The sequence below is a fragment of the Talaromyces amestolkiae genome (assembly GCF_001896365.1).
Source record: "Talaromyces amestolkiae strain CIB chromosome Unknown scaffold12.1, whole genome shotgun sequence".
Classification (NCBI taxonomy): Eukaryota; Fungi; Ascomycota; class Eurotiomycetes; order Eurotiales; family Trichocomaceae; genus Talaromyces; species Talaromyces amestolkiae.
In genome coordinates this window covers 850018-867558 of record NW_024468048.1, presented here as the reverse complement: position 1 = coordinate 867558, position 17541 = coordinate 850018, and the positions used below count along the sequence as shown (strand labels likewise).

The 17541-nt window shown below is 47.3% G+C and overlaps 6 protein-coding genes across 6 annotated transcripts; 4 read left to right on the top strand and 2 right to left on the bottom strand.

The window, feature by feature from the left end:
- Nucleotides 1–135: 135 nt before the first annotated feature.
- Nucleotides 136–1430, bottom strand: BHQ10_006604 (uncharacterized protein; the record flags this gene model as incomplete). The annotated part of the gene is made up of 3 exons (XM_040879209.1): nt 136–1087; nt 1150–1235; nt 1395–1430. The coding sequence occupies 3 exons, from the start codon at nt 1428–1430 to the stop codon at nt 136–138; spliced, it is 1074 nt and encodes a 357-aa protein (XP_040735108.1).
- Nucleotides 1431–1839: 409 nt separating this feature from the next.
- BHQ10_006603 (uncharacterized protein) lies at nt 1840–3670 on the top strand (the record flags this gene model as incomplete). Its single annotated transcript, XM_040879208.1, has 6 exons — nt 1840–2006; nt 2061–2279; nt 2357–2612; nt 2673–2936; nt 2990–3322; nt 3383–3670. 6 exons carry the CDS (start codon nt 1840–1842, stop codon nt 3668–3670), a joined length of 1527 nt encoding a protein of 508 aa, XP_040735107.1.
- Nucleotides 3671–5105: 1435 nt separating this feature from the next.
- BHQ10_006602 (uncharacterized protein) lies at nt 5106–5765 on the top strand (the record flags this gene model as incomplete). The annotated part of the gene is made up of 1 exon (XM_040879207.1): nt 5106–5765. One exon carries the CDS (start codon nt 5106–5108, stop codon nt 5763–5765), a length of 660 nt encoding a protein of 219 aa, XP_040735106.1.
- Nucleotides 5766–7731: 1966 nt separating this feature from the next.
- On the top strand, nt 7732–8499 carry BHQ10_006601 (uncharacterized protein; the record flags this gene model as incomplete). The annotated part of the gene is made up of 4 exons (XM_040879206.1): nt 7732–7916; nt 7974–8138; nt 8205–8332; nt 8399–8499. 4 exons carry the CDS (start codon nt 7732–7734, stop codon nt 8497–8499), a joined length of 579 nt encoding a protein of 192 aa, XP_040735105.1.
- A 1229-nt stretch (nt 8500–9728) lies between these two features.
- BHQ10_006600 (uncharacterized protein) lies at nt 9729–14654 on the top strand (the record flags this gene model as incomplete). The annotated part of the gene is made up of 1 exon (XM_040879205.1): nt 9729–14654. The coding sequence occupies one exon, from the start codon at nt 9729–9731 to the stop codon at nt 14652–14654; it is 4926 nt and encodes a 1641-aa protein (XP_040735104.1).
- A 402-nt stretch (nt 14655–15056) lies between these two features.
- Nucleotides 15057–17390, bottom strand: BHQ10_006599 (uncharacterized protein; the record flags this gene model as incomplete). The annotated part of the gene is made up of 7 exons (XM_040879202.1): nt 15057–15410; nt 15460–15527; nt 15579–16473; nt 16575–16829; nt 17050–17130; nt 17203–17310; nt 17385–17390. The coding sequence occupies 7 exons, from the start codon at nt 17388–17390 to the stop codon at nt 15057–15059; spliced, it is 1767 nt and encodes a 588-aa protein (XP_040735103.1).
- Nucleotides 17391–17541: the final 151 nt, after the last annotated feature.

The window sequence follows — 17541 nt, the reverse complement described above, 5'->3', positions numbered from 1 at the left end:
AAAGGCAAGTAGAAAGAAAGCTTATAACAAACAAGTTACTCTATGCTCAAGTCAAAGGTCTTTTTTTGGCTATGTTTACATTCCATAGCATTTAACTAGCAGATAACAAGTGCACCAAAGATACGGGAATCAACATCAGTATGGTTTTACACCAGCAAGTTTCAACAGTCCATCCGTCATTTCTGGCAACTCCAGAGGTACTTCACGGTCTCTAGGATCGGGGTTGCCATTGGGGAAAATAGCTCCACGTTTACGGACCACCACATTATCGTGTGGCCAGTGAGTAGTGCCGCCGTAGTTGCGAAACACCTCTGCCTTCCGCTTCAAGGTCTCCGTTGACGCCAGCTTGGACGGAGAGTATGCTGCATATATGACTGTGCGAATGGTATTGCTCGCTTCAGTTGGTTCCGCACCATAATGTATAGTACGACTGTCCCATACAATCAAATCGCCGATATCTGCACAGACTTTGTGGGGCTGTATTCCTTTCTCCTTCTGAAACCACGCAAGTTGCTCTGCGTGGAACCAAAATAGATCTTTAGACTCCCATGTAGAAGGATCAGTTTGTGTGGTGAGGAATTCCTCGAGATAGTTGTGCGAGCCAGGGTATACTACCAGGCCTCCGTCATCTGGCCCTGCTGTGGATAGATTGATGATTCCTTGAACACAATGCATACCGCGACGTAGGGGACTTTGATCGACATGCTCCCAGGATCCCTTCCGTGGCACATCTTTTCGGTTGGGAAAGGTGATGTTCAAGCTATCGAAACTAACGATGAGCTCATCCGTACCCCAAATTCTAGCAAAAGCGTCGACAACCCCCGGCTCCAGCCGCGCATCCCACATGAACTTTTCATGAGCAACAGCATATGCACTGAAAGTATTGATGGTGCTTTGCACCGGTAGATTCTCTGCGAGCCAAGTTTCCGGATTCTCAAAGTCGAGCTTGTCATTTCCAAATGATTTGAGCCATTGACGAGCCTTTTGTTGGTATTCAAGAGCCCTTTCTCGGGGTATCGCTCCTTTAATCACAGCAAAACCATTATCGCGAAGATCTGCTCGCCAATCATTAATTGGTGCGTTGGATCTATTTCAGTGTCGTGTCAGCAGAGGAAGTCAGATCCAAATGCATGCGGATTGAATTATTACAGGGTGTTGAAAGGTTCCGGAAGAATCTTCGGAGCTGGCGATGCCAAATCAGCTGTGGCAGCAGGGGCCATGGAGAATCCTAGATACTAGGTGTATGTTCTTGTAACAAACTTTTCAAGCAATATCAAAGCACTAGATCAAGAGAGCTAAAGGTGAGAATCTGTTGGAGAACTCACCTGCTATTGAGCCCAAGCCAGATTTATATTTGATGCTGGGTCGCCCCTACGACTGAGGCATTTACTCACATACTTGGCAGACGGATTTTCTGGAGGCTTCACCATTTTCGGTCAGTCATTTCTGGGAATGCCGTCGTAAATGATCCATCCCAACCAAACCTTATCGAAGTTGAGCACTTCCCCGCAATTTTAGCTCTTGCGGGTGAATGCCGTCGTAAAGCAATAGATAAGACGCCACCAATGAGAAATATTCGAAACCTTATTATTTTGTTCTTAACTGATAACGAGGGGTATCAGGACAAAGTGCATGCTAATACATCGGGTATGTACTTTGTGCTGCGATAGTCAAAGGTAAGCCCTTTAGTATAAATTATCCCTAAGACGGCTGTGTGATGTCGAACATTTAACTGAGATCACATAGTCGCAATACCTGGCCACTTTCAGAAAGAAAACTCGTACTTTAACGAATTCTCCATTCACGAACTTGATGGCGATTTCCACGAATTCCGGAACAATGGCAGATGAGCACACGGAAAATCCCAAAGATACGAAGCATGTGCTCGACGTCACAGTTGCGGATGCAGACGATGCCCTCCGTGCTCTAGCAGATGTTCAGTACCAATCGCAAGAGCCTCTCTCGCCGCAGGAAGACCGTCGCATACTTCGTAAGGTGGACATGTGGTAAGTTTCTATCTGCTCTTGACATTAATAACCGTATCAACTAAGACTGGATAGCCTCATCCCACTTTTGTTCTTCTCGTATCTTTTCCAGTACTTGGATAAACAAGCAATGGGATACAGTGCCATTCTGGGTCTGAGAACTGACCTGCATCTGGTGGGACAAGATTACTCTTGGGCAAGTAGTATTTTCTACTTTGGCTATCTCGTTGCGTCTGGCATTGTTGCTGTTTTGATTGTGCGGTTACCCGTAGGCCGTTTCATGTCTGGCTCCATGTAAGTTTTGGTAATCCTCAACGTCGGATTCATGTCCATAGAACCTTGAGCATATTCTAATCTGATTGTCGGTTAAGGGGTATATGGGCAGCGATTCTCATGCTTACCGTCTTGTCAAAGAATGCATCAGGCTTGTGGGCTGCCCGTTTCTTTCTAGGATTTGTTGAATCTGCTATTGCCCCTTCAATGAGTCTCATCATTTCCATGTGGTATAAGAGGTCGGAGCAGCCTATTCGTCAAGCGGCTTGGTTTATGGGCAATGTGATCGGTGGTCTCGTTGGTGGTCTTTTGGGGTATGGAATCGGGCATGTTAACTCAATTGCACCTTGGAAAGTGAGAAATTTCTGCTTGTGTGGTACATGATATTTGATAGCTTGGTACTAATATTTTTAGGCACTGTTCCTATTATTTGGTGGTATCACTTTTGCCTGGTCGATTCTCTGTTGGTTCCTAATTCCCGATAGCCCTTTGACAGCCTGGTTCTTGTCACAAGAGGACCAGGTAAAGGCTATTGAGCGGGTTCAAGACAATCTGACAGGAATCAAAAACCATCAAGTAAAACGATATCAGGTTGTTGAGGCTCTTCTCGATCCCAAAACGTGGCTACTTGCACTATTTCAGTTCACGCAGAATGTTCCAAACGGCGGTGCAGGTTCCGTAAGAATTCTTTTGTTTGCCATGGTAGATATTATTCTAACTCGGTCTATTAGTTTGCTTCAATCGTAGTTGAGGGTTTCGGTTTCAGTCGCCTCAACACACTTCTTGTTCAAATGATCGCTACTGCCTACCAAATTTTCTTTATCGTTCTATCGGCCCTCGGCAGCACCTACCTCAAGAACACTCGAACTTACTGGATGGCTCTTAATACTATTGTTGCTCTAATCGGCACTGTTATGATTCGGGAAATCCCTGCCGAACAAATCTGGGCTCGCTTTGCTGGGTACTGTTTCATTATCGTCTTTTCAGCTAATTTCCCGCTCACAATGGTGATGATAACAAGCAATACAGCTGGGTTCACTAAGAAAGCCACAACAACAGCAGTGGTCAGTACCACTGTTCTAACCCTTCCAAACATTAACTAATCATAAGAAATGTACGAATAGGTATTCGTCGCGTATTGTGCTGGAAACATCGTCGGTCCTCAGATAATGTTTGCAGACGAAGCACCGAGTTACCCGTCTGGATTCGCTGGCATGCTTGTATGCTTTGCCTGTTCAGCTGTTATCACTATGATACTCCGGTTATATCTAATATGGGAGAATAAGAAACGGGATGCCCTTGGCGAAGCACCGGATGTTGTTGAGATTGATGGATTTCCTGTGCCAGCATCTTCGTTGAACCTGATTGACAAGACGGATTGGGAGATACATCAGTTCCGCTATGTGTATTAGCTAGGATATTGACAACATATCCATGCATCTTTCCGGGAGCTGCAGGCCATATTGATTAATGAGCTTTCGTTAAGCTACAAATGCCTCATATATATTCAAGCTATCTATCTTGAAGAGATCTCTGGTTTCTGAGAGAAAGTGGATAGTTGTCATGAATAGTACATGCTAGAACATTTTCTAGAGCGCCCATTCCCCGTGTCCTCCTTTTCCTAACATTTTAGTAGGTTAATGGCATCATTTATTCCTGATATGCCCGAGTAGCATCTTCATCCGTCATATCAAAACTATACTTACTGAATAATATGAGATGAGTGAAAGTACTAGATAAGATGAGCTAATCAACATTGAGTACATTTTTTTAATATAAGTAGCGATTAATAAGACCTAGCATGGCCTGGCTGCCAGGGACACCGTGTATGCCTACCCCTGAAATACTCTATACCAATAAAACGGAGGGCAGTGAACTGTTGATTTGTCTTTTCATTGGATCACATTTCAATCAAGTCTTCATCCGACCATGCTATGCAATGCGGATCATGCGACTCACTATCTTTGAGAGGAATACGACACTTAGCGAGCGGCCAAAGGAACTGTATTTGGGACGGTTCGGAGCTGAGCGAGATCGCAGTTGGAGGAAGGGAAGACGATGCTTGGAGATTGGCAGTAAAATCTTCCACAGCCTACTTAGATAATGTACGGTATAGCCCGTTACTACGGAGTAGAACGTACGGAGTGTCTTATTAAGGCAATTATTGCATGATTATATAACATGTTAATGGCCCGGCAATGGCTGTGTACAATTCATAGCAGGATGTTGACAGAGATCATCAAGCTGAGATTCAGACACTGAGGTCCGTGTCTACGCCATGCGGCTCTGCTTGAATGTGCTGTCGGTCAGATGATCCAATCACCCAACGGTTTCTACATAGTACTCATAGTAATACTCTGTACTCGGTAAAAAGCGCCAAGGTTATAAGCAGGGCATGTTACATGGGGGCAATGCTAGGCATGTTGGCTGACTCCCATTGGCGGGCCTGACGCTTGGAAAGCGCGGCGCCAACGCTCAGCCGTCCGATATCATTGGCTCACTCGGAGCCAAGCACGTGTTTAAGTGGGACAAATTCAGCCTCAAGGACGCTAGCCTTTCTGGGCGGCCTTAATTAAGCTTTTGCTGAAGAATCAGGCCCCCTAGTTTGATGGTTTGTGTTGGTTGAGTTGTGCACATGAGTCAAACAACTGGGCGTAGAAATTAGGATGGAGCGAGTTTTTCGGGGACAAATTTAGACTTTCCCCTCGCAAAGATTTAAATTCTGACAATTCCCCCTTCTACGATTCCCGTTTCTTTTGTTTTTCGATCACAGCCCTTCTTGCAAGTACAGCACAACACCACTCAATTTCTCCCCCAACTAATACTTTCGTTTCGAACAACCACAATATGCGTACCTCCACCTTCGCGGCCTCTGCCCTCGGCATGGCTACTCTTGCCGCCGCCCAAAACGGCCTGATTTCAAATTCAGCCTCGTCTCGAGTCACCACCCCATCTCCCACAACATTCGCATCCGGCACCACCACCATCAAAATCTTTGAAGCCGCAGAAACCTCTGTCGACGCCGCCGGTCTCGCCGGAAGTATCATCAATATCAACGCCATCGCCACCACAATCCTCGTCGAATGTATCGACACTGACATCTGCGACAGCCAGGCCTCCATGACCATGGTCGCCGGCCCTTCAACCTGGGGTTATGCTTATACCACTGTAGAAGAATTATACGGCATCCCCGTACACATCACTGCCCAGTTGGCTTGCAACGTCGTCTCTTCTACCCAGGCAGCTACCTGCACTGCCACCGAGATCGTAAGCGCTTCCGCCGACGGCCAAAAAACCGATACCACCAGCACCTCTACGACCACCTATGCCAGCGCCCAGATTTTCTATGATGATTTGCTCATCACCGCTGGTGTTGAGAAGTTGACCAGCCCCCAGGCTACCGAGACCCCCAAGGGTGCTGCCGCCCCGGTCCCCACGGGTAACCTTGGATTGAGCGTTGGTGGAATGGCTGCCGCCGCTGTTGTTGCTGCTGCTGGATTGTTGTAAACGCTGCATGTCTGCTACGCTGTACTACATTATTATTAATTCTGTAATACCATGATGGAACCAAAAATACCACTAATGTTTGCGCTTTCTGTTTGCAAGATTATAGTTCGTAAAGTCGTATCCTCAGTGTATGTAGTTCGAATGTCTCCGGATATGTGCACCATTCGTTCCGCGTATCGGTGCACGCGAAACAGTTCCAGGCAAAATACCTACAACGGCATGGCAGTCCCCGAGAGACGATTTGGTGTAGACTTTGACAATAACGAAGCATTTTTCTGCAACACAAGATATCGCTGCGCAGGAATAATTGAGCAACCATCTCTCAAGGATACTGGGTTCCCGCTAGAACTGAAACAGTACTTCCATCATTCTCAGGTCATTCTCTTCCAACCATCTGCACAGATCTATGCTAAAAAAAAGATGGAAATCCATGCTTTAATTGGTCAGAACCGATATAGCCAGAAATAGCTAGCCACGTGAAAGAAACCTCGCTATATCCAATCAGAAGGTATACAATGCAAGGAATGCCCCACTTGTAACAAATAACCCCTGTAACAGATTCTGGGTCTGGTCGGTGATTGGTTCAAACCTCTTGAATTTACTTTGGCGTTTCGGGGAGCTAAGCACACGATAAAGGGCTGATCCTCGTCTTATCTGACTCCTCTCCCAGACGTTATCTTGTTTCCTGTGAAGGACAGGGGAGTACAAAATCGACGATAAACAAGAATGTTTGTCGTGTTGTTCATAAATAATTTTGAGAGAGTGGAGAGGTTCGAATCGAGATAGTGAAGAATACTGCACAACGATCAACACAGGCCGTCTAGCCGTGGATGTGAAGTCTGTCACAAGAGGCGCATCAAGATGAACACAACCCCTGAATTGTCATCTCGTTTGTAGTTCTGACTTACTGATTGCATACATGCAGTGCGACCTTCGACACCTGGCAAGCACACGGTGCACAAGATCTGGAAGACGTTGTCCTAGGTATCGCAACCGGATGGCATCCGCTTCCAAGTTCATACAGCATCACAATACGGAGATCGCATTACCAAGATACCGCAACTATCCTCTTCGACCTCATTTTTATCACGACCCAAAACTGAGCATCGAGATAGCGTAGATCATGTCCGATGGCTCAATGGCGCAACACGATCAACTTCTCTAAAATGGAATTACGCATTACTACCTTCTCTTCAATTAGCAAATAGTCGAATTAGTGTTGGCTCTACTGCCGTCTTACCAATGCGTCTCGGCATTTGGCCACTCTAAATTTTCCTATCTAGATGCGGAAAGTGAAGAGCTCGTGTTTCTATCGTATAATCAATGTAGATCGCTGTCTACAAAAGACAACAGAAATGAGTATATTCTCCTTTCAATATTAGAGAATCCTAGGTTTCATCGTCATAAACTCCTGCAGGGTTAGTGAGAATTAAACACTCGTATGCCGTGTCCTCCGTGTCACTCCGTTCCTCTTTCGGCAAGACTGAGGCCGTGGATTGACACCCGTGCCTCTTTTGGTGATTGCTTTCCTTTTGTTTCCTGTAAAGTTTATTCTACTTAGATTAAACTTATGCACCCCATATCTAGATCTACATCCTTTCCGGGGGTCCCAACGCTTGCGGGGAAATGTCGGAGTAATACCTGTATTCAACAAACGAATCAAGATATGGATCACCATAATGTAACCACATGTGGACAAAACGTGTTCAGTGGATATATCCCCTTAGATTTGGTATCATTTCATGACTAGCCAAGGCTTTTGGGAAATCATATATATTGGTGGTGTAGATTCATACTTGTTTCGGTACGGATTGTACTCTTTCGACAAATATGGAAGCCGTCTGCAGGAGGCCAGTGTTGAGTGTTAAGGTTAGCAGTATAAATTGATGGACAATCCTCTCCAGAGACGAAACTATCTATCACATTTCCAACACAGCCTTCAACAATCTAGCCGCTTTCTATCATCATGAAGTCATTTCTGACACTTCTTCCTGCACTCTTTCTTACTGCTTTGGGTTCTCCCATCTCAGAGGACTTCAGCAAGAGAAATGATCGTGGCTCTGAGACCGTGTCTGGCATCGGCGCTCATAAGACTGCCATCTTGAATGCCGGTGGAAATACACTCGATCTTGCTATCGCCATGCTCGAAATGTAAGACCAAAATCGGCCCATCTCTTTCGTTCATCTGGCTTTTATTGACCTGACTAGCAAAACCATGAACACCGCCGACTACCCCTACGGCGACGGAAAGACTTATGATGCCGCCAATTTTGGTCTGTTCAAGCAGAACTGGGGCATGCTTCGCGTATGCGCCTCTCGCTACGGATTCCAAGGGCAGTCTCAGGATGACTGGAACAATGGCGCGAGGTTGAAGTAAGTCGTAATCCTATAATCGTGCGTCGCTTTACGAGTCTCTATCTAACGAGATTCTCTGAATAGCTCGGATGTCTATGCCGATGTCGCATCTCGTTGGGATTGTCAGGGATACTATGGCTATGACAAGTGGTTTGGCGGTCATCGTGATGGAGCAACTGGCCTGGCTAATCCTTATACCCAGGATATCACCAGTGAGTTACCCGTTGACTCTTCTTTTTTTTTGTCTCAAGGAACATATAAGCTAACAGAGAATAAAGATTACAAAAATGCTGTCGAGTGGATCCAGCAACAGATTGATAGTAACGACCAGTACAAATCGGATGATACCCGGTTTTGGGTCGATATTCCTCCTATTTGAGTAAGATACTGCAAGAATTATTACATGTAGCACGTGATGACATCTCTGAAACTTGTGACATGTATTTTGCATGTATTTGATTTCAAGTTGACGAAGCCGATACAAATCTATTGCCCCCCAGAACGAGTAGCACCAAATTATTGCAGCAATCGATGCCAAGCCTTATAAGCCCAACGTACATAGTATAACGATCTTTTGGTGCTCAGAATGCACTAGCCAGGCTACAAAATAAGCCTCTGATGTTAAAAATAGTAGGATTCCGGGGCAGGAAGTGATCAACGAAATGTGGCTGTACAGGGTCCAAGATGTGAGTTGTCTGACAACGACAGTTTACGATCCAATAACAGGCAAAGTATTTTGCCACTTTATCCGCCGGTGGAATCGGATGATGGTACATTTAAGAATTAACGTAGTAACGAATAGATAGTTCATCGACACTGACAATCGTCAAGGCAGGAAAATTGGTGCCTTGGGACTTATCTTATCCAGACGTCGCAAAGACTAACCAGATCGGGACTTTCTGGAACCAGATTGCCAAGTCCGTTAAGTCACATTCGGATTAGGGAAAGTGTACGCACGTCGCAAACGTCACTGCGTCTCACTCAGCCTCCCGCAGTTGAGCCAATCACGTGTCTTTATTTCGCCCGCCGGCTAGAACACCGAGTCAATCGCTGTTATCTTACCGTATCCATGGTATTCGGCCTGTACGGTCCATATATCGGCCTAGCAGACAGGCACAGACTGCGTACAACAGCGTATTCCTTACAGCCACCCTGCCCTGCCCGTCTTCATCCCAATTTTCCACCACGTTTGCGTCCGGAACTCGTGTTTGACCTTGCTTTTTTCTTTGAATTGTGTTGCCTTGTTTGTGTTTTTGTTATTATTTCCCATTTCTGTCACTTTCCTCTTCTCTGTTTAGTTCTGTATATAGGACACTTAACCCTCTCAGAGGTTCTTAGTTTGAGTTGGGGCCCCCAGAAAGTTGGAACCTTAAACCTCGTGACATTGCGCCACCTTCGACGACTTACGACGACGACGGCCTATCTACGTTTACGAGTGTCTACGAATTTTTGCCCTATTCACGAAATTTGATTCCATCGATCGGTCGATTGGTTCGAAGTATTATCGCGCTATGAATCACAGGTGAATTATCGCATCACCGGATCGCAAGAGGAGATTGAAAAGGAGGTGTCTGGATCGATACCGTCTGGAGGATAGGGGTTACGAACATGAGCGACAAGAAAGATCAATTCGCTCAACCGTCGGAGCAGGGGACGGCTCAAGGTGATGAAATTACTACACCAGTCGCCGCGAATACACCCGAAAACAGACCACAACCAGCTCAATCGCATATCGGACGGGCAGCGACCTTGCCAACACGAAGACCAGTCGACACAGCGAATACAACACATGCGCCAGGGAAAGTACGATTTTCGTCGGAGATTGAGCGAGCGCCGCGCACGAACTATGAGCCGCCTACAGGACAAGACGTAAATGCGCAGAGCTCGCCGACTGCGGGGAAACTCAAGATCAATACAGATGTGGAGTTATTTCCCAGCGTTGTGTCGCCTAACCAAGAAGTTGTCAGCAGCGACAATTCCATTACCAATACGCCTCTTTCCCCTCCTTCGCCGCAGTCACGAACTCGAGACCGAGGTTATTCGCTACGACGATCGCTTTTTGCGAGGAATATACAAACTCAGTCGGCGACTGAGACGACTGGTCCGAGCATTGAACTAGAAACGAGGCAATCGTCCGCAGCGAAGAGATCCGATACACAGGAGAAGGTTTCTGTTGTTGCAGAAGAGGAAATTCAGCCGGTGGCAACGTTGGAAACTGACTCGCAGGACGAGGACTTGATCTCGTTGGCAGATTCAGACTCGACTCCGCTCAAGTATAATCTATCCCTGAGTGCGGGTCAGAATTGGTTAAAGTCCACGGCATGCAAGACAAAGGCATACGAACGGCTGAATCAGTGGAATGAGACAATCAAAGAGAAGGTCTTTCGGATCAAACCTTTACCGCCTACCAAAGATGGTCGTCACATTGAGCTGAATGTCAGTGATGTAGATTCGCTTATCGACGAGCGATCCGGCAGTTCATACGTTGACAATTCGATTCGTTCGAGTCGATATAGCTTATGGAGCTTCTTCCCGAAACAGCTCATTGCGCAATTCTCGAAGGTCGCCAACTTTTATTTTTTGGTAGTTTCCATATTACAGATGATACCTGGTCTCAGTACGACGGGTACTTATACGACAATCGTTCCGCTGTTGATTTTTGTTGGTATCTCCATGGGCAAAGAAGGCTTCGACGATTTGCGCCGGTATCGTTTGGACAAAGAAGAGAACAACCGCTATGTGCATGTTCTGAAGCCGGGTGGAAGACAGCATGAATTGAAAAAGTCGAAATCAAAAGACGATTCTCCCGCTCTTGAAGATGACGGAGACTGGGTGGCAGTGAAATGGCACGATGTCCGAGTCGGAGATGTCATCCAACTCAAACGCAATCAACCGGTGCCTGCAGACGCTGTACTTTTGCATGCGGACGGGCAAAACGGTGTTGCTCATATTGAGACTATGGCGCTGGATGGGGAAACAAATCTCAAGACGAAACAACCTTGCCAGCCTGTGGCTAAAGCTTGCCAAACAACCGAGGACATTATCGAACGAAAGAATTTTATTCGTTTCACTGTGGAAGATCCCAATATCGATCTCTACAAGTTTGATGGCAACGTTACCGTCAACGAAGAGAAGCTACCTATCACCAACAATGAGATTTTATATCGAGGAAGCATTTTAAGAAACACCGAGCGAATTTATGCAATGGTCATATACACCGGACAAGAATGCAAGATTCGAATGAATGCGAACACGAATCCTCGCATCAAGAAGCCCGCTTTGCAGACCGTGGTCAATTATGTCGTTGTACTTATCGTCGCCATAGTTCTTCTCATGGCAATGATTTGCACCATTGCATACAGTGTATGGAACGAACAATATCAAGAGAACGCCTGGTATCTTAGCAATGCCATCGTTGCTGTCGGTCCAGTTTTTACTTCTTATCTAATCATGTTCAACACGATGATCCCCATATCTCTTTACGTGAGTATGGAGATTGTCAAAGTTGGCCAGATGCTCTTGCTCAACGACGTGGACATGTACGATGAAGAATCAGATACCCCTCTTGAAGCCAGAACGTCAACCATCAACGAGGAACTCGGTCAGGTCAGCTACATTTTTTCTGATAAGACTGGTACATTGACAAACAACACTATGAAGTTTCGTATGATGACTGTTGCTGGTACTGCTTGGCTTCATGACTCGGATCTGCGCGAGGAAGCAGCACGGGAAGCCGACAAGCAGTGGTTGATCCACAAAAAGCGAAGCGTCAAAGGAAAGAAGGCAATGAGCCGAAAGTCGGGCGTGGATAGCATACGTGCGTCTTCAATGCGGATGTCTATGGCGTCTGCGCATGAGCTACCATCTCGTTCTCGATCCATCATGCATGGCAAGCCGTTCTATGGGGGCAATACCAAGCAAATGCTGGAGTACATTCAGCGGAAACCTCACACCTTATTCGCTCGCAAGGCCAAGTTTTTTATCCTATCTTTGGCACTGTGCCATACCTGTATACCCGAAAAAGACGAAGCTGGCAATATCACTTATCAAGCTGCATCTCCTGATGAGATGGCTTTGGTCACAGCAGCACAGCAATTAGGGTATTTGGTCATGGATCGACAACAAAATACCTTGACTGTGCGGACTTATCCTAGTGGTCTCGATGATGATCCATGGGACGAAATATACGAGGTTTTGGACGTGATTGAATTCACTAGTGCCCGTAAGAGAATGTCCGTGATTGTTCGCATGCCAGACCAACGTCTTTGCCTCTTCTGTAAAGGTGCGGATTCTACCATCACGAAATTGCTTCGACAGGCGTCTCTAGCGCAGCAAAAGGCGACACAAATCGAGCGACGAGCCAGCCAAAGGAAAGCGGAGGAAGCCTTTGAGGCCATCCGACGCCACAGCGAACATCAAAGTCCTGTGAACATACAAAGGCCAAGTCTGTCGACAAGGCGGTCGAGCGGTCTGTCTGGGAAACGCGACACTCTACGCCGTAGCATCGACATTTGGCTAAAGGACCGGGAAACTGATGGTGGTATCTTGAAGAGAGACACCGGCAGTGAACACTACAGTCCTCGACCATCGACCCAGCTAAACCGAAATTCGATGGCCTCATCTGACGGCCGGCCTTCTTTCCAAGAGGATGATGACGGACATCTGGTTGAGGAGAGCCTCGTGGTTGATGATCATGCTGTGTTTGAGCGATGCTTCCAGCATTTGAACGATTTCGCTACAGAAGGTTTACGTACTTTGATGTATGCTTCTCGATTTCTGGACGAGTCTACTTACACAGAATGGAAACAAGCATACCAGGAGGCTAGTACCAGTTTGGTGGACCGACAGGAAAAGATTGAAAAGGTGGGCGAGCAGATTGAAACTCAACTTGAACTCGTCGGTGCCACGGCTATCGAAGACAAACTTCAAAAGGGTGTACCGGAGGCAATTGACAAGTTGCGACGCGCAAACATCAAGCTTTGGATGCTTACTGGTGACAAACGTGAAACGGCTATCAACATTGGTCACTCGTGTCGACTTGTCAAGGAGTACTCCGAGGTTATTGTGCTGGATCAAGAGGCTGGCGACGTCGAAAAGACCATTGTGAGCACCATCAACAGCATCCGCAAGGGTCGCTTGGCGCATTCAGTGCTGGTAGTCGACGGTCAGACGTTGTCTATGATTGAGAGTGATGAAATTTTGATGCCTCGATTCTTCAAGCTAGCAATCATGGTCGATTCCGTCATTTGCTGCCGCGCTAGCCCCAAGCAAAAAGCGTTTTTGGTTAAAGCCGTACGAAAGCATGTGTCGAACGCGATCACTTTGGCTATTGGTGACGGCGCGAATGATATTGCCATGATCCAAGAAGCGCATGTCGGTATCGGTATCACCGGCAAGGAAGGTCTTCAGGCCGCCAGAATATCGGATTACTCCATCGCACAATTCCGGTTCTTACTCAAGCTCCTGCTCGTCCACGGTCGATGGAATTACATCCGGATCTGCAAATACACTCTTGGCACATTCTGGAAGGAGATGCTCTTCTACCTCAGTCAATCCTTGTATCAGCGATACAACGGCTACACAGGTACCAGTCTATACGAAAACTGGTCCTTGAGTATGTTCAACACGTTATTCACTTCTCTCGCCGTAATTTTCCTCGGAATCCTAGAAAAAGACCTCTCTGCAGCAACTTTACTCGCCGTGCCAGAGCTCTACACAAAGGGCCAACGAAACCAAGGCTTCAATATCCGTATCTACCTCGGCTGGGCCCTGATGGCCGTCATCGAAGCCTTCATCGTGTTCTACACCATGTACGGTCTGTTTGGTTCATCACTCATGGGCATCGACAACACCATCTTCCCCATGGGCCTCCTCTGCTTTACGGCATGCATAACAATCATAAACCTCAAACTCCAATTCCTCGAAATCCACTACAAAACGATCGTCTCTGCCATCGTCCTTTTTGTATCTATCGGCGGCTGGKTCCTATGGAACATGATCCTTTCCTCGCGCTACAACGACGCTAAATCGGGCAAATCCATCTACGACGTGCGCGGCAATTTTCTGACTCGTATTGGCCGCAGTCTCAATTTCTGGGCTGTCTTGTTTCTGATCGTTGCTGCGGTGCTGTTGTTCGAGACCACAGTGACGCTGTTCAGACAGTACTTCTTCCCGACGGATGTCGACGTCTTTCAGCACCTTGAGAAGGATCCTGCTATCAAGCGCCGCTTTGAAGAAGCGGCTGCCTCAGAATTGCAGCAGGGCTGGGACCGCGATAGTTCAAATATCAGATCGAGTCTGGAAATGGCGCGTGAAGAAGAGGAGCAGTTGGCGCGCGAACAGGAGGTGCATCAGTATCTCAACCGTCCTCGAGACGAGGACCAGCACAACCATAACAACCTCGAACATCGTGATGAACTAGATGAAGAAGCAGCAATCCCGCGCTCCGGCTCCGTGTCTACGCGCCGGAAATCGCATGACATCCATGACTTGTTCAGTAAGGGCTTTGGGACGATCAAGAGGGGGCATTTGTGATTTTGCTCCCCCCTCTTCTTCTTTTTGTTTAAAATTATCGGACATTTAACGCATATGTATCTATTGTCTTTTTCGGTTTTGCTCGAATACCCTTGTTTGTCTTTTATTCGCTTGTTTGCTACGCAGGAGGAGGTATACATAGGTTATAGTGATACATGTACATATTCCAATACGGATATACATTAGAGAGGTTCATGATTTGGTTCAAAGTAGACTGCAATTCCGCGGCTAATAATACTTCCTATCGAAATGATGATGAAAAGGATGTGAATTTTGGATAAAATTATTCCATACACTATACACCGCCGTCGTCAAGAAAGCTCCCCTGTCACGCAGACTCTTCGTGTATCCCTCGCTTCATCCTTCCGACAAACTTCAAACCTCAAATCATAAGGGTTGGGGCTAGTAACGACGAGGAGGTGGCGCGCCATAGCCCTGCTGAGGGGGATATCCAGGCTGGCCGTATGGTCCACCCTGACCGGGTGGAGGAGAATTGTATCCACCGTACTGCTGCTGGGGAGGCTGGCCGTATCCTTGTTGCTGGGGAGGTTGGCCATAGCCCTGTTGTGGGGGTTGGCCATAGCCTTGCTGACCACCGTATCCTTGTTGTGGTGGATAGCCACCCTGGGGCTGTCCGTACTGTGGTGCTTGGCCATAACCGCCGCCGTAGCCTCCTGCTGGAGGGGGAGGAGCCTGTGATTTTTCGTCTTTGGTATCATAAGAAGCGTCAATTGCTCCAAGCATGACTTTTGCGACCTAAAGAAGCTTAGAAAAATATGAGTGATGGTTAAAAAAAATTGCTTACCCAGAGTTCTCGTGTAAGGTTAACAGGAGGATTGGCTCGTGACATTTCATCTTGTTCAACCTCAAAGCCTAATCCACGTCAGTGATGATGTCTTCCCATATTGGACGCGGCGAACTTACTAGAGGTGCAATCAATCAGATTACCCAGGCTGGGGTCTTCATCAAGCTTAGACAAGAACTGGCGTGCGTGCAAATCCGTGCCGACCTGGGCAAATTGGAAACTCACACCACCACGACCATAGCGAGTGCGAGCCAGTTCGTCCGTAACAGAGCGAATAGCATCTTTGACGGCACCGTGAGGTTCACCAGCGGGCTGTCCGTCGGTGATTGTGATGACAAGTACGGGCTTCTCAAGGCGACCAGATCGGGCAGGACCAGCAACCAAGGGATCTAAGACCTTATTCTTCAAGCTGGTACCCATGGGGGTAAGGCCGGAGAAACGAACACGCGATACAAGAGCTTCGGCATCTTCGCGGCTGCGAATATTGTCGCCACGCTCGTCAGAGTTCATGAACCGAATAGTTACTCCGTCTTGGTCGAATTTGGACGCGGCGGTAGAGATGAGGCCGAGAATCTGTCGCAACTGAGTTAATCGACTACCCTCCTCCTCGAATTGAATGGAACCGCTGTCATCGACATAAATGACAGTATCGAACAAGGCCAGTTTGATGACATCCATTGCGACTTCCTGGCCTACATTCCACTCGCGCATGAGCTGCTGAATACGGTCGGGCGCATTATGGAGGCCTTGCAGGACACGCTCGAGTTTATCGGGGGGGTAGAAAGACTGTATATTTCGCTCTTGAATTGTTGCAACCAAGAGATTTCTGTATGTTGATAATTCTTGGGGTGTAGCCTGACGACCAGGACCGGAGGGAGCAGGAGCGCCGCCATAGCCTCCACCGTAAGGTGCGCCGCCTTGTGGAGGTGCGCCATACTGTCCTGGAGGCCCCGGTGGAGGAGGCCCTTGTTGATGTCCTTGTTGTCCCTGGGGAGGATAAGCACCGTAGGAGCCCTATCAGTCGCAACGTCAGTTTCACTTCATTTAAACAATAATTATAAATAAAAACAACGCAATTTTTTCAGAATAAGCTAATCAAAGATGGATACACGAACGCCGGCATTGTAATTAGGTGCATAAGATTGCTGTCCCGGGGGGGGTTGACCATATGACTGCTGCGGGGCACCACCACCGTACTGCGGCAGAGGCGCAGGAGGTCTGGAATAACCAACCTGCTGTGGCTGCTGGCTATATTGTGACTGCTGAGGAGGGTATCCTGGGTTGGTAGAAGGAGGAGGCTGTTGCTGACCAGCAGGAGCAGGACTGTACGCGGGATAGGGTGGTTGCGGGGATGACGTAGGGTAGGGCGCCTGCTGGCCTGGGTATTGGCCGTACGGGCGCGACATGGTGGGGACAAAGATGAAGAAAAAACAATGAAGATGAAAAATGAATGAGAAAGAAAACAATGAAACACAATCAAGTAGTGTAGGAGAAGAGGTTGATAGAAGAAAAGAGGGGGAAGTTGAGAAAAGCTTGATGGCGAACGACGAGGATGCCTGAGTAATACGAGGAAAATAAATATGGACCTACCGGGCCGCCTGGGGTCTGCTGCTGCTGCTGTTGTCCTTGTGGCTGAGGGGGTTGATATGCCTGATACTGCTGTTGGCCGGGCTGTATATAATTAGGCATACATTCTTTGTACCATGGATAAACGTATTTCTGAGATCGAGATAAGGTACTTACATACTGAGATCCGCCTTGTGCTGGGGGAGGGCCGCCCGTGTAGCCAGCTGGAGGAGCTCCAGAGTAGACCCCTCCGCCGCTTTGACTGGCTGCGATTTTGGATGCGAACTGTTGCATACGATGTTAGTATTCTGTTGCTTGGTATTCGTGCCCGGAGTATATTTGAGAAACAGGGTCCTCACCCCCATGGTTATTCAATCGATCAGTCAATGGTGTCAAGGATGTTGATAGATAGAAAAATGAATAGAAAGAAAGAAGAGTGAGTCGCCAGTGACAGGAGAAATAGGTAGTCTTGGCTCTCAGCTGAATAAACGATTAATGGTTGGTGATTATGATTGT